The sequence below is a fragment of the Balaenoptera physalus genome (assembly GCF_965194825.1).
Source record: "Balaenoptera physalus genome assembly, chromosome: 11".
NCBI lineage: Eukaryota > Metazoa > Chordata > Mammalia > Artiodactyla > Balaenopteridae > Balaenoptera > Balaenoptera physalus.
Genome location: NC_138896.1, coordinates 110,238,007 through 110,251,150, shown reverse-complemented (window position 1 = coordinate 110,251,150; position 13,144 = coordinate 110,238,007). Strand labels below are relative to the sequence as shown.

At 68.6% G+C, this 13,144-nt stretch overlaps 1 protein-coding gene across 1 annotated transcript in view; it reads left to right on the top strand.

Moving 5' to 3' along the window:
• Positions 1 to 13,144, top strand: part of PLXNA1 (plexin A1) — a 46,404-nt gene that overhangs the window by 10,248 nt on the left and 23,012 nt on the right. The window contains exons 4-10 of the mRNA XM_082413915.1: positions 7,055 to 7,195; positions 7,919 to 8,019; positions 8,203 to 8,326; positions 8,410 to 8,563; positions 8,823 to 8,922; positions 10,053 to 10,167; positions 12,909 to 13,109. Of these exons, the coding sequence (XP_082270041.1) occupies positions 7,055 to 7,195; positions 7,919 to 8,019; positions 8,203 to 8,326; positions 8,410 to 8,563; positions 8,823 to 8,922; positions 10,053 to 10,167; positions 12,909 to 13,109 (936 nt within the window). The remainder of the gene's footprint in view (positions 1 to 7,054; positions 7,196 to 7,918; positions 8,020 to 8,202; positions 8,327 to 8,409; positions 8,564 to 8,822; positions 8,923 to 10,052; positions 10,168 to 12,908; positions 13,110 to 13,144) is intronic.

The following is a 13,144-nucleotide window of genomic DNA, read 5'->3' as shown; positions in this document are numbered from 1 at the left end:
GGACGTGGCTGGCTCTGGGCCATCTCCGAACGGTGTTGTGTAAAATTGTAGCTGATTAATTTAAGAGCTGCCAACTTCAGCCGCTGAGGGCTGGCTGGGGTGCCCCCTGAGTCCTCTGCCCTTCCCCAGAGGCCCTGCCCGCCACCTGCCCCTCCGACCTCAACAGAGGCTGTCATGCTCCTGTGCTGACACCCCCAGACCTCCGTCCTGCCTGTCCCCTCCTGTGCCTCCCCTGCCCGGTGGCCTCCGGGTCCTTGGGTGCCCGCGGGGGAGTGAGGGGTTGGAGCACAGGCTGTGGTCTCCTGCCAGGGGTGCCTCCCCTGCCACTCCCCAGCTGGCGGCATGGGCCTGGTGAGGGCAGTTGTCCTGCCACTGCTGCAGGGCCAGACTGCGCTGGGGACACAGCTGGCCCTGCCGCTTGGTGGCCATACCAGGCAGGAACACGGCCCCATACCCATGAGTAGCCGGTTTTTCGAGAGAACCTGAAAATCTGTGTTTTGTGTGATGTCTCTTGATTGTTAAGTGTTGGCAGCTAATCTACATCTTAAGAAAGCATCGTGGGCCAGCCTGAGCGGCGGGGGTGCATCGCGGGCCCATGGGGCACCGGGCCTCGGGGTGGGCCCCGGGTGGGCCCCGGGGCAGCGCAGCTGGCCTCCCAGGCTGGGCCCACCAGTGGGTTCACACTGCTGCCTGTGCGGTGATCCCGTAGGGAGGAGAGACCATGGGCTGCGGTCTCAGTGCTCTGTCCCCAGAGTGGGCCTGGGGTGGCCTGGCCACCGGCCCCTCGGGCACCAGTGCTCTGTATGCCTGCCGAGTGCAGCGCTCTGGGCCTGGGTTGCCGGGAGGGGAACGTCCCTTACCCTCCAGAGATCTTGGTCTCTAGAAGCTGCCTCTGAAAGATGGCAGCCCCTCCCTTTATGGCCCCCCCTCCGCCCTCCCCAGGATTCTGAAACTCAGAGGCCCTGGAAGTCGAGTGGCTGTGGGTAGGTCTCTGCATCAGGGCGGTCAGGGCGGCCTGTCCGCAGGGTCCCTGCTCCTGCTTGGTGCATCAGTGGAGACCCCTGCTCCCCAAAGCCCAGGCCTGTGCGGGAGGTGGGTGGGGGAGGCCCCGTGGCGCTGGGGACGCTGACGTCTTGAGAGATGCTGGCGGGAGCCGGCTGGGTCCCACCCCTGGCCTGCCGCCTGCACCCCCGTGGGGCTCGTCTCGTGTGTCTGGAGGACGCGTTGATTTCTAGCAGCTTGCCCTCCAGTGGCCTGTGTGTCGCGGTGCTGAGACTCAAGCCCGGAGCGTGTGCACATGGCCTCTGGGGGTGGGGGCAGGGTGGTATCCAGTGTCCTGCGTGAGGCTGGCCTGCCACTGGCATCCACTCTGAAGGTTACTCACCCTCAGGAAAGCGCCCGGCCTGGGAAGTGTCACAGGAGAGCACGGCGGGCGCCTACTCGGGCGCTGCCCTTCCCGTGGGTCCCCTCAAGGCCTGACCATCCGTCCCTGGGCCTGGCTGTGGCCCGAGTCCCCCGGCACGTCGTCCGTCTACCTCCGCTCAGCACCCTGCGAGACTCACCTGTGCTGTGCGGTTAGTCCCGTGCCACGGGGGCGTCCTGTGCTCCAGACACTCTTGATGACGTCCCCTCCTTCTGGGCGGACGTGACGTTGTTTTTGTCTGTGTTGCTGTTTCCAGCACCCGGCGGGGGGTGGGTCAGCGGTCACCACGCAGCCCTGCTCGTGGACGGTGTTGGGTCCCTGCGGTGCTCCCTGCCCGAGGAGTTGTCGGTGGGGAGTGGAGCGGCTTCAGCCGCCTGCTTCCTGCGTGTCTCAGCTGCTGTGCCCGTGGGGCCCCGTGGGTGCACTGCCCCTGCCCACCCAGGGCGGGGGTTCCCGGAACCTGCGGGTGGCGTTGCACGGTGCCCCGGATGTTGCTGTGTCCTGGGGGACGTGATGTCGTCTCTGGCTCTCGAGGGTGGCTGGCTGCGGTGGGCTGAGCCAGCGGGCACAGGGACCTGCTGGTCACCCTGTGGGTCTGTCCGACCCACCTCAGCCCTCACCCCAGAGCCAGTGTTGCACCAGGGCACATGCAGTGGCGGCCAGCAGGGTTGCCGACAGGGGTCTTGCCCCAGGTCCACCTCCCTGCAGGGTCCGGCTGGTCAGGCTTAGGCCCAGCGTCAGCACCGGGGCACCTTTGGAAAGAATGATGTCCTCGGGTGCAGGCCGGCAGTGGCCTTCCTGTGCCTGGTCCCCCGAGTGCCCAGGCTCAGGGCCAGCCTGGTGGGGGTGGCCTCACAGGGCCCAAGGTTACCGCCCACAAAGTGCAGGACCCCTGCCCTCTGGGCAGACAGGGCTCTGCCCTCCAGGACCCATCTGCGGTGGGGAGTGGGAGCCCCTGGCAGCCCAGGAGATGGGTACGGAGGCCGGAATAGGCCAAGGAGCTGTGGAGTGCGCGGGAAGGGCGTTCTGGGGGGGTGGGAACAATAGGGCACAGCTCAGAGGTGCCCTAGCACTGCTGGGGACAGAGCAGTGCTGGAGGGGGTTGGGGGTTTATTCTGTGTGTGGTGGACACATCACTGGTGACCCTGCGGTGGTCATCAGAGGCTGCAGAGCTCAGGCCTGGGGACAGAGCTGGAGGGCAGTGGTGGTTTTGGGAAAGTGGAGGGGCTGCGTCAGCTGCTGGTGCAGAGGGGGTAGAGTGGGTAGGTGGGTCTTGGGTTTGAGGCAGGGACATCTGGCCAGGTGGTCACTGCTGCCTGCTGCGGCATCCGTGGCCGGCCTTGGCGCCACTTGAGTCTCAAGCCGCGGCGGCACCCTGGCCGTGTCACTGCCGTGTGATGGAAGGCTGTACGATCGCAGCTGCCTCCTGGCCCAACTTTCTGCAGCCTCCATAAGCAGTGGGACAGATTCCCCAGGACAGCTGTCACCTCCTCCCCCTGGCAGGGCTCAGCCTTGGGGGCCCACCTCCAAGCAGCTCCCGATTAGGCTGGCCTCTCCGCTTTTAGGAGCTGTGAGTTTCTTAATTCTCACAGTTCTGTGAGTGGGGTGTCTGTGGGCAAATGAGGAAACAGGGTCAGGGAGGACCACTGCTTGCGTTGGTTGGTCCCTGCTCTCCTGTCTGCGTGTTGAGGGTTGAGAATAGGAAAGATGAGATTCCTGGGTCCCCATGCCCCAACCTTACCAGGTGTATCTGGCCCAATTACAAACATCAGGCCTCCTGCAAATCATGTTTTAATTACCTAATTACTGCCAAGAGGAAATTGCTAATTGCTTTTCCAGTATCAAATTCCTCATGGCCTTTCTGAGAACGGACCCAGGACGGGGCCTGGAACCTGCCCCCAGTCAGAGAAGGGGGGAGGCTGTGGTGGCCTGTGAGGGGGTGGGGAGGGGTCTGGGAGCTGGGCCCATCGGGGGGCCTCAGCCCTGTCCGGGAAGGAGGGTGTGGCAGGGGCTCCCGTCCCTGGTAGCCCCTCCCTGCACCACCCTGCCTCCTGGGGGCGGGGAACAGGTTTGGCCGCTGCATCTACAGGAGGAGGGGGTGCCTGTGAAGTCCCAGCACCGTGGTGGCCTGCTGGCCGCTGTCCGTTCTCTGCCTGTTCCCCGACCCAAGGGCCTGTCCTACTCCCCACCCCCATCCCCGTCCGGAGACCAGGAGTCTTGCTCAGCCAGGGCAGCCCCACTTTGCAGATAGACACGGGGGCTGCTGTCTTGGGGTGGGCAGGACAGGGAGCTTGCCCTTCCCGGAAGGGGCCAAGCTGGGCAGCCCCCTGCCTCCGGGGGCTAGGGCGCGTGCCGGCCTTGGCATGCAGCCGGGACGGCCCAGACATCCTCCCTGGTGCCCACACCCGCCCTCGGCCCGGAGAATGGACCCTTTGTTGGCTCTGGGCTGGACAGACAGCTGACCTGGCCGGGCCGTCAGCTGCCTGCCCACAGCCGTTGGCCGGGGCTTCGCGGTGATGGGTATGGGTCAGCCAGCTGGCCCAGCCTAGGGCTGGGGCCTCCAGGGCCAGGGGCCCCCTCCCCTTGGCCCTGGGCAGGGGTCCCTGTGCAGGACTTCCTGTCTGTTGGGCCCTGGGCCCCAGGGTCCTGCTGGCCTGGGGATGCCGAGGTGAACCCGTTCCCTGGCCTGTCTGTGGGGTGCAGTGGGCCCGTGGTGGCAGTAGGTGCACAGCCCGTGGTCAGCGTCTTGCCTGGCCCTGGCTCCCAGAGGCTGCTGGGGCCCAAACCCTTCGTGGGGGCACTGACAGCCCTTGTGCCTCAGCTCAGAATCCAGGGGACTCCCCCTTGTACAGACGGATAGGGACGACCCCGGTGGAGAAGTGAGCAGGGGCCGAGGGTCTGGGTCAGAGCCGGGCTGGGTGGGTTTCTGGGCCTGGTGCAGCCCGGCAGGCGTGCCAGGGCAGCTGGACGGCTCCGCTCAAGCCAGAGGGACCGAGCTGGGTTTGGGGAAGGAGGGCTCTCAGCTGGTAGTGGAGAGTTCTGGTGCTCGTCGGGGGAAGGTTTGCAGAGCGCAGCGGTGACAGCTGGAGGTCAGGGAGGACACCAGGGGACGAGGAGTCCGGGCTGGGCCGCCCCAGGTGGGTGGCCCTCGAGTGACAGCTGTGGGCAGGGGTGTGGCGTCAGCACGCGCGCTGCCGGTGGTGTGTGCCCCGCTGTCCTGCCAGCTGCTGGGCCCCGTACCCGCCCTGCACGCCCCTTCTCCCCGGAGTGCCCTCCTGGTGGCCTGCCGCATCCCTCCTCCCACTTTTGGAGCAGACGCTGCATCCCCAGCTGCAGCGGGCGGTCTGGAGCCCGGGGTTTCTCTGGCAGGTCCTTGTGGGCCTTCGTTTACCTCGGTGCTGCCTGGGCTCTGCAGCCCGAAAACCAGGCTCCGCGGCAGGTGTGTCCCGAGGACTGGCCGAAAGCCCGTGTGTCTCGTGTGCGTGCGGGGCTCCTGCGGAGCTTGGACGGGGCTGCACGGCGCACAGAGTGGGGCATGTCCTCCCACTGGCCTGTGGGCCGTGCCTCCCCGGCCCCCCTTGCTCCGTGCCCTCCGGAAACGGGGGAGCCTTGCGGGTTTAAGGGCTGGGGCCGCCAAGTTCAGGGCAGGGGGGGGTAGATGGGCGCGTGGCGATGGACAGCTGGACGAACACACTTTTGCCGCAGCTGTTGGGAGCCGCCTGTCGAGTCGCGGCGCTTGGCGGGCCTGGGGGCGGGGGCACTCTGGAGACGGGCTGGCCGCCCTCCCACCTTGCCCGGGACTGTGCCTTCCCCTAGGTGCCCGCCTTCCCTGAACTGTCTCCCTTGTCCCCTACAGGGGGGTGGGGGCACCCCTGATGCGACGTCCATGCCCCAGCCCGCGCCCTCGGCCCTGAGCAGGGAGGGGTCGGGCCCCGGGGGTCTGGGTGGGAGAGCCTGGGGCCCGGCAGTGTCCCAGTTCAGCGCCTCCTGCACGAGGGCCAGGGGTGTGGTGGTCCCAGGAGTCCCAGGGGCCGGCAGTGTCAGGTCTGGGCTCCAGGGGGGCTGCAGCGGGTGGAGGCGCCTGCAGGGAAGAGGTGTAGAGGACCCTGATTTGGCCCATTTGTGTTGAGATGGGTCTGGAGCTCTGGGTCCCCACTGGTGCCCTGCCCTGCCCTCTGGCCGTCCAGCCCCCGGCTCCCTGGCTGCGGTCCAGCCTGGCCTTGCTGCGCCTCTGTGGCCGGCCCTTGGGTTTTGGGGGTTGCCTCGGGGCCTGGCCCCCTGGGCACCCTCTGCTGGGTCATTTAGTCCCCGGAGTGGCTCTGGTGTGGGGGGAGGCGCCCGTCGCCCGGGGTGTGTGGGGGACCCTGAGGCAGAGGCCCCACAGCGGGGACGCGCCTGAGCAGGGCTTGGGCCCAGGCGGTGCGGGTGCAGAGGCCAGCCTCCCGGCCTCCCGGCCTCTGCGGCCAGGGCCCAGTCAGCTCCCTGTGAGAGCAGGGCAGCAGGCTCTGGGGTTTGGGGCTGCAGGCTGCGGTCCCCTCCAGGCCCTACCCGCGGGGGCTGAGGCTGGGCTGCTGCGCGCCCCCTGCCCCCCTCCTCCCTCTCGGCCCAGTCCTGGCTGCCTCCCCTGCCGGCAGGCGCCGGACTCGGCTCTTCCGGGTCTGGTTTGACTTAAGCCTGCCTGCCCGGCGGGGCGGCAGCTGAGCGGAAGTGGGGGGGTGGCCGCGGGCGCTCAGGAATGCGGCCCTCCCCTCCCCCTTCCCCGTGGCCTCCCCGGCCGGCCGCCCTCTCCCAGCCGCCATGGAGCTGGCCCAAGCTAGGGGTGTTCGCCTGGCCGGTCAGGCCTGCCCTGCCCTGTCCAGTCAGCCTGAGGTGCCAAGGAAGGGCGCTGGGCCAAGGTGGAGGTGGGCCGGCGGCCCCGGGAGCCTGCCTGCGGGCTGAGCCGGCCGCCCCACGTGTCCCGTCTCTGGAAAGCCCCTCGGCTCTCTCGCTGTTAATTAAATACGTTTGTTTGGTAAAAGCAACTAAAAATACTTGCAGCGTCGAGCGCAGCGGGCGAGAGCTGGCTGAGTGAGTCCCAGCGTGTTCGGGACATAGACAGTGTATTTCCTTATGCATGCGACGTCGGCCCTCCCTCCCGCCTTCGTGCTGGGGGTGCCCCCTCTCTCGGACCCAGCTCCCACTGCCTCCCACTTGGGAGGTTCCTGGTCTCTCTTCTCGGCTGCACTGGACACCCCTGCGGGCCCGCCGCCCCTCGTGCCCCCTCCCCTCTGCACAAATAGCCCTTCCTCGGCGATGGGGACGCCCAGCTTGGCCCCAGGGAAGGCCGCCCGGGCTCCTGCCGCCTCTGCCCTGGATGTGGCTGTGCAGCTCGTGACGGGTGGTGGGTGGCGGGCTGTGGTTTTCTCCAGCCCCCAGAGACCCCCACGCCTGGCGAAGGGGCTGGGCCGGGACCAGCCTGCCGGCCACGGTTGGTCCTGCACCGGCTCCTGGGCGTGGCGGGGGTGGGGGCTCGGCCTTATACTTCAAGGGCTGGGAGGGGGGCTGGGGGGGCTCCCGACCCCACACCTGGGCTGGGAGTGGGCAGCGGCTGGAAGGCACTGGGGCAGCACCACGTGGGTCTCACTGCCGCAGATCCTGGTGGACCTGGCGAACCCCGGCGGCCGGCCGGCCCTGGCCTACGAGAGCGTGGTGGCCCAAGAGGGCAGCCCCATCCTGCGTGACCTGGTCCTCAGCCCCGACCGCCAGTACCTGTATGCCATGACGGAAAAGCAGGTGGGTGCCCCGGGGATCTGGGCGGGGCCCTCCTGGGCGGGGCCCTCCCTGTCCAGCCAGCCTCCAGGGTTGCCCCGGCGGGGTCTGGAACTGCCCCCGGTCCCTGGACGACTGCACACCCACGGGAGCAGATGCTCAACGAGAGCGTTTTCAGGGTAGTGATGTTGGGGGGTTGGGGTGTCCACTGTGGCCCCCGAGTTCCCGGGCTCTGGCCCGGCCAGCTCATCAAGGTCACGTACCGTGTTTCTGGTCCAGCCTGCTTGGAGCCGGCCTCTGCCCTTCTGCTCCACCTGGTGACCCCGTGGCAGCCGGAGGGGTGCAGGTGGGGCTGGGCCTCCCTGCCGTCCTGGTGGCTCCCTTCCCCTTTGCCCCTTCCCGCTGTCGGGTTACTCGGTCGCTCTGTGTCTCGGGCCAAGCCGGCGAGGTTGGGGTAAGCGGCGCCCTGCCTGCCTCTGGGCTCAGGATTGGGGCTGGAGTGCCCACGGCTCCCCTGGGAAGCTCGGGGTGCAGCAGAGCGAGAGGGACTGGCCAGAGCTGTCGCCCACACCGACGCGCTACCTGGAGACCGGCCCGGCCTGCTTGGCCTGGCTCGGCCGGGTCAGGGTCACCCAGGACTGGCCCCTGGAGAGACGAAGCAGGAGGAAGGCCTGAGACGGGGGCTCCCTGGTGTGTGGGGCACAGGGACGGGCCCGAAGGGACCTGACGCCGAGGCCTCTCGTGCAGGTGACTCGGGTGCCCGTGGAGAGCTGTGTGCAGTACACGTCGTGTGAGCTGTGCCTGGGGTCACGGGACCCCCACTGCGGCTGGTGTGTCCTGCACAGCACGTGAGTCCGCACAGGCCGTGGGGGTGGCAGGGGGCCCAGCGGCCTCGCTGGGAGCCTGGGGGCCCGGCTCCCGTGACCCGCCGAGTGACAGGAGCCCAGCTTCCTGGGTCCGGACGGGGTGCAGGGTGGGCCAGGGGCTCCGCTGGCCTCCCGTCCGAGCCCGCCCCACGCCTCTGCCTGCAGCTGCTCCCGCCGGGACGCCTGCGAGCGGGCGGCCGAGCCCCAGCGCTTCGCCTCAGACCTGCTGCAGTGCGTACAGCTGACCGTGCAGCCCCGCAACGTGTCCGTGACCACGTCTCAGGTTCCGGTGAGCGCGGCCGCTGGGGACGGGACGGGGCGGCGCGGGGGCACAGGGGGATGGGCCGGTCACCCTGTCCCCCTGCCGCCCAGCTCGTGCTGCAGGCCTGGAATGTGCCCGACCTCTCGGCCGGCGTCAACTGCTCCTTCGAGGACTTCACCGAGTCCGAGGGCGTCCTGGAGGATGGCCGGATTCACTGCCGCTCCCCCTCTGCGCGGGAGGTGGCGCCCATCACGCGGGGCCAGGGTGAGGCCGAGTGGGCCGGCCTGGGCAGCGCGGGGGCCTCCTGTCGGGGGTGGACGGTCACAGGGACGGTGGGTGGGCGTCCCGTGGTGGCCGCGGAGGGCGTCAGGGGAAGGCACAGCAGGGCTGCGGGGTGGGGGGCGGGGGCGGGGGCGGTGCCCTTGGCCGTTGGGAGGGCCCTCGGCGAGGCCTTTTTCTGCGCGGGGCTCCTGGGTTCGGCGGCCCCAGGGCCCTGGTGACGGAACCTGTGCTGCTGGTACAGGAGACCAGCGGGTGGTCAAGCTCTACCTGAAGTCCAAGGAGACGGGCAAGAAGTTTGCGTCCGTGGACTTCGTCTTCTACAACTGCAGCGTCCACCAGTCGTGAGTGTCTCTGGCCTGCACAGCGTCCCGCGGGGCAGCGCTTGGTCGGGTCGCAGGAGCCAGGACGGGGCCTCGAGGGGGAGGCCTGAGGCCGGGTGGCGGGAGCGGCAGCTGGGGTGTGACGTGTGCTGATTCCCCTCGTGTGGGGAGTGGGCCGCGGGCACCAGAGCAAGGCAGGGAGCTGGGGGCGCTGCTGCATCGTCCAGGCAGGGGACGGCCAGCCGGGGCTCGGGCCCTGGATGCCTGCTGCTCTGGGGCAGGAGGGGTCCGGGTCCCCTCTGGGTCGGGCAGCCCCTGGGGCACGGACAGCCGGGCGTGGGCGCTCTCCCCGGGCCTCTGGTCTTCTGCGAGCACGCCAGCCTCAGAGGAAGAACCGGAGGAGCTGAGGGCCCCCTGCTCGTCCCACGGGGTCCAGAGCACTGGGCCTGGAGGGGGTCCGCCTCGAGCCGAGGCGCTTAATTTTTCAATCATGTCTTCGTTTGTTGACCGACTTGCAGGCTGACGCCCTCCTGGCTGTTCGTGCGGTGCCCACCCTGGGCCTGGGTGTTGTTGGCACCGGGGTCCAGCCTCCCCATGCTGGGCGGGCTGGAATCTTTGGGGCAGGGGCTGTGCTCCAGAGGCTTGGAGGGGTCGAGGGTCTCTGTAGAGGCAGGGCGGTGGGTTATGTGGAGCTGCAGGGACGGTGAGGTGAGGCGTGGGCTGTGTGGCCCGTCCAGGCCCTGGAGACACATTGGAACGAATCAGGCCCTTGCCAGGCGAGCCTGCTTTCTGGTCGGGGAGGTGACGTCTCCCACGGCCGTCCAGCCTGCAGCCGCCACTCACCACCTACGTTTAAATCTTAGCGTATTAGAACAAGGTGGATTTTAAAACGCGCTTCTCAGCCGCACTAACGCGTTTCCAGTGCTGATGGTCACGCGTGGCCTGGCGCCGGCTTTACACTTGTGCGTCTCTGAGAGGTTCTGTCAGCCTGTCAGGCAGTGGAGGGAGGAGGGAGGGGACCCCCGGCGGGCAGAAGCAAACCAGCTCCGAGCAGTGAGGAGCAGCCTGTGCAAAGGCCCTGGGGCGGCTCCGTGATCGGCAGCGAGGTGGGGGCCCAGGCTGCGGCCTCACCCCCCGCCCTCTGCCTGCAGCTGCCTGTCCTGCGTCAGCGGCTCCTTCCCCTGCCACTGGTGCAAGTACCGCCACGTGTGCACACACAATGCCGCCGACTGTGCCTTCCTGGAGGGCCGCGTCAACGTGTCCGAGGTAAGGCGTCCTGGGGGCTGGGTTCGGAGGTGTGGAGGAGTTGGGTGCCGCCTGGGGGTGGTGGGGATGCTGGCCGGAAGGTATAGGGGGACGCCCTCCGGGGCTATATCGGCCTGGGGACCTCAGCCAGTGGCGTTGGCTTGGGGACCTCAGACCCAGGGCACGTCCGGGGACCATGAGGGCAGACACCGTCCTCCCAGTGCGCCAGGAACTAGCTGGGAGCGTGTCTGGCTGGGTCCACGTGGACGGGCCTGGCTGGGCGAGGTGCAGAAGGCTGGTCATTCCTGGAGTTGCTTGCAGGGCTGCGTGGTCCTCAGTAGCCATCAGGTAGCAGTTGTTTTGGAGCCGAGCAAGGCGCTGACTTTATCGTGAGCAGTGGGGCTGAGCACCAGGCCGGACTGACCTGGGCCTGCCAGACGCGGTGGGGGCAGGGCTCCCCGCGCCCAGCCTTCGGGTGCGGAGCCAGGACCTGATGCCAGGCCTTGCCTCTGCGGTGGGTACCACATCTGTTGGCTGGATGGGGTAGGAGGGTGTGCGTCCCACCAGCCGCGGGGTGCTTGGGGGCTGCATCTGGGCCGCACTTGCCTGGGGCTGAAGGATGCCGCAGGCACGGGGCCCCGTCACAGAACCTGCCCTGGCTGCCCCGCCCACTTCCCGTGGGCCTTGGTTCTTCCACTCCCCGGTGACGATACACAGGACAAGACGGCAGTGGCGGGGGCGGGCCAAGAGCGGGTGGGGACATGCGGTGGGCAGGTGGGCAGGTGGGCTTCCCAGGTGTGCGGCCTGCTTGAGGAGCTGGCCCAGGGGTCCTGGGGGTGGGGTAAGGGGCGGGGGCAGCAGGAAGCTGGGGGGCTGAGCCAGCTGGGGGTGGCAGCAGAATGGACGTGTGAGGTGGGGGCCTGGTCTTCACTGGCCGTCTCTGAGCTCTCTGCCCATCCGAACTGTTCCAGCGGAGCAGGCTGCCCGGCGGGGCGCTCGGGGAGGGCTGGCATGGGCGTCGGCCGGGACAGGGAGAAGCAGGGGTAGACCCTGCTCGGGAGCTCGCCTGAGCCAGGCGGGGCTGGGGGGCTGGTGGGGGTCAAGGGGGGCTGTCTGGGGATGGACTTCACGGACGGTCCCTCCTCAGCCAATCCCAGGTTGCATAGGGATGTTCCTAAGGAGTGTATGACGTTGCCACAGTCCCCCCATCCCTGGTTCAGGTCTGGTGCTCGGGGCGACCCCTCCCCAGCTCGTGCTCAGGCCGCAGGGCCCCAGTCCCAGCGTTTCCCTGCTTCCCTCCCGGGATGGGACGGGGTCCCTGTGCTCCCACGTCTGCCCGGTTGGCTTCGCCTGGGGGGGCCACCAGAGCATGGTGGGGACGGGGTGGCCCGGCAGGGGTCCCACGTGGAGCAGCCCTGGGAGGTGGCCTGCGCCCAGACCCGGCCTCCCCAGGATCAGGGTCGTGTGCTCCCCCTGGCAGCCTTGTCACCAGGAGGCTCTGGGCCTGAGGCCCTTGCCCCTGTGAGCGGAGTGGAGGTCAGTCTTCCAGACACGTCCCTGATTTGCGTGAGCGGAGGGGTTCTAGGTTAGGGGAACCTAACTTGAGTTATGAAAACGGAGTCGTGGTCCCTCATTCACTCATAGGCCCCGAATTCCTTGGACGGCGGAGCCTCTGCGTCCACGCTGCTTATCAGCTCCCGGCTGCCTCTGGCTCAGCCTGGTCTCAGGCCACTCAAGGGGGTTGGGCCCAGGCCCGAGCTGACGCCCGTCCATGGCTGGGGTCATGAGGTGCCGAGGCCCAGCCACAGGGAGGCTCTGGCCTGACGGGGGCGTAGAGCCTGCACCCCGAGACCCACGGGGGGACAGACAGCGGTGCTGGCCTCCCGGCAGCAGAGCTGGTGTCGGTGGAGAGGGAAGGTGCGAGGTCAAGGGACAGCGGGAGTGGGACCTGGTGGCCAGGACGAGCTGGGGCTGCTGAGGGATGTGGAGGGGCAGCGGGGGCATCCCTGGGCTGGGGGCTGGCACGGGCGCCCTTTCAGGTGGCCACCGTGCACACCGGCAGCTCCCGCAGGGCTGCAGCCTGAGCCCCAAACGCAGCCCACGTGCCGGTCAGTGCCCCGTGAGCAGGTGGCCGTCAGGGCAGCTGCAGACCCGGCGGTCCGTAGTCAGCCTGCCAGCCCTGCCCTGCTAGCTGTGCCCCCCCAGTGCCCCCAGGGGCCCCAGAAACCTCTGCAGAGCCGGCCCGTGGTGCCTCGGGAGCTGCCATGGGGCGTGGGGATTGCAGTCTGTTTTCAGTGTCTCTATTTAAAGCACCTTTCGCAGGGTTCCCGCGGGCCGGCTCCTCCACGGTCGCTGCACCCCTGCTGCAAGGGAAGCCAGGCCGTTGCATCAGTTAGTGTTGCTGAAACGCTGGTCCTGGGGGCCGGGCTGTTTTTCTGCTCGCTCTGGCTATTTTTACCTACTCCCGGGGCCCCCAGCTGAGAACTTGCTCCTGCTTCTGCCTCAGGGGCCTGTCGGCTGCTGCCAGATGGGGCCCCTCTGGTGGGGTCCTAGGACCCCGGGGCAGGGCACTCAGGCCCCCGGGGCAGGCCTGCCCAGGTCACAGTGTGCAGCCCGGAACCCGGGCCCGGCTGGCTGTCATCGACGTCCTCAGTCTGCCGGTGTGTAAAATGGGCGCGGGGCGCCTGTCTTGGAGGAGCTCGGGCTCCTCGCAGCCCGCCCGCCAGCCTCCACCCCGGCTCAGCTGAAGCCTTGTCCCCCAGGACTGCCCGCAGATCCTGCCCTCCACCCAGATCTACGTGCCGGTGGGTGTGGTGAAGCCCATCACCCTGGCCGCCCGGAACCTGCCGCAGCCGCAGTCGGGCCAGCGGGGCTATGAGTGCCTGTTCCACCTCCCGGGGGGCCCGGCCCGCGTCGCCGCCCTGCGCTTCAACAGCTCCAGCCTGCAGTGCCAGAACTCCTCGGTGGGTCCACTCGGCGCGGGCGGGGCCGCCAGGAC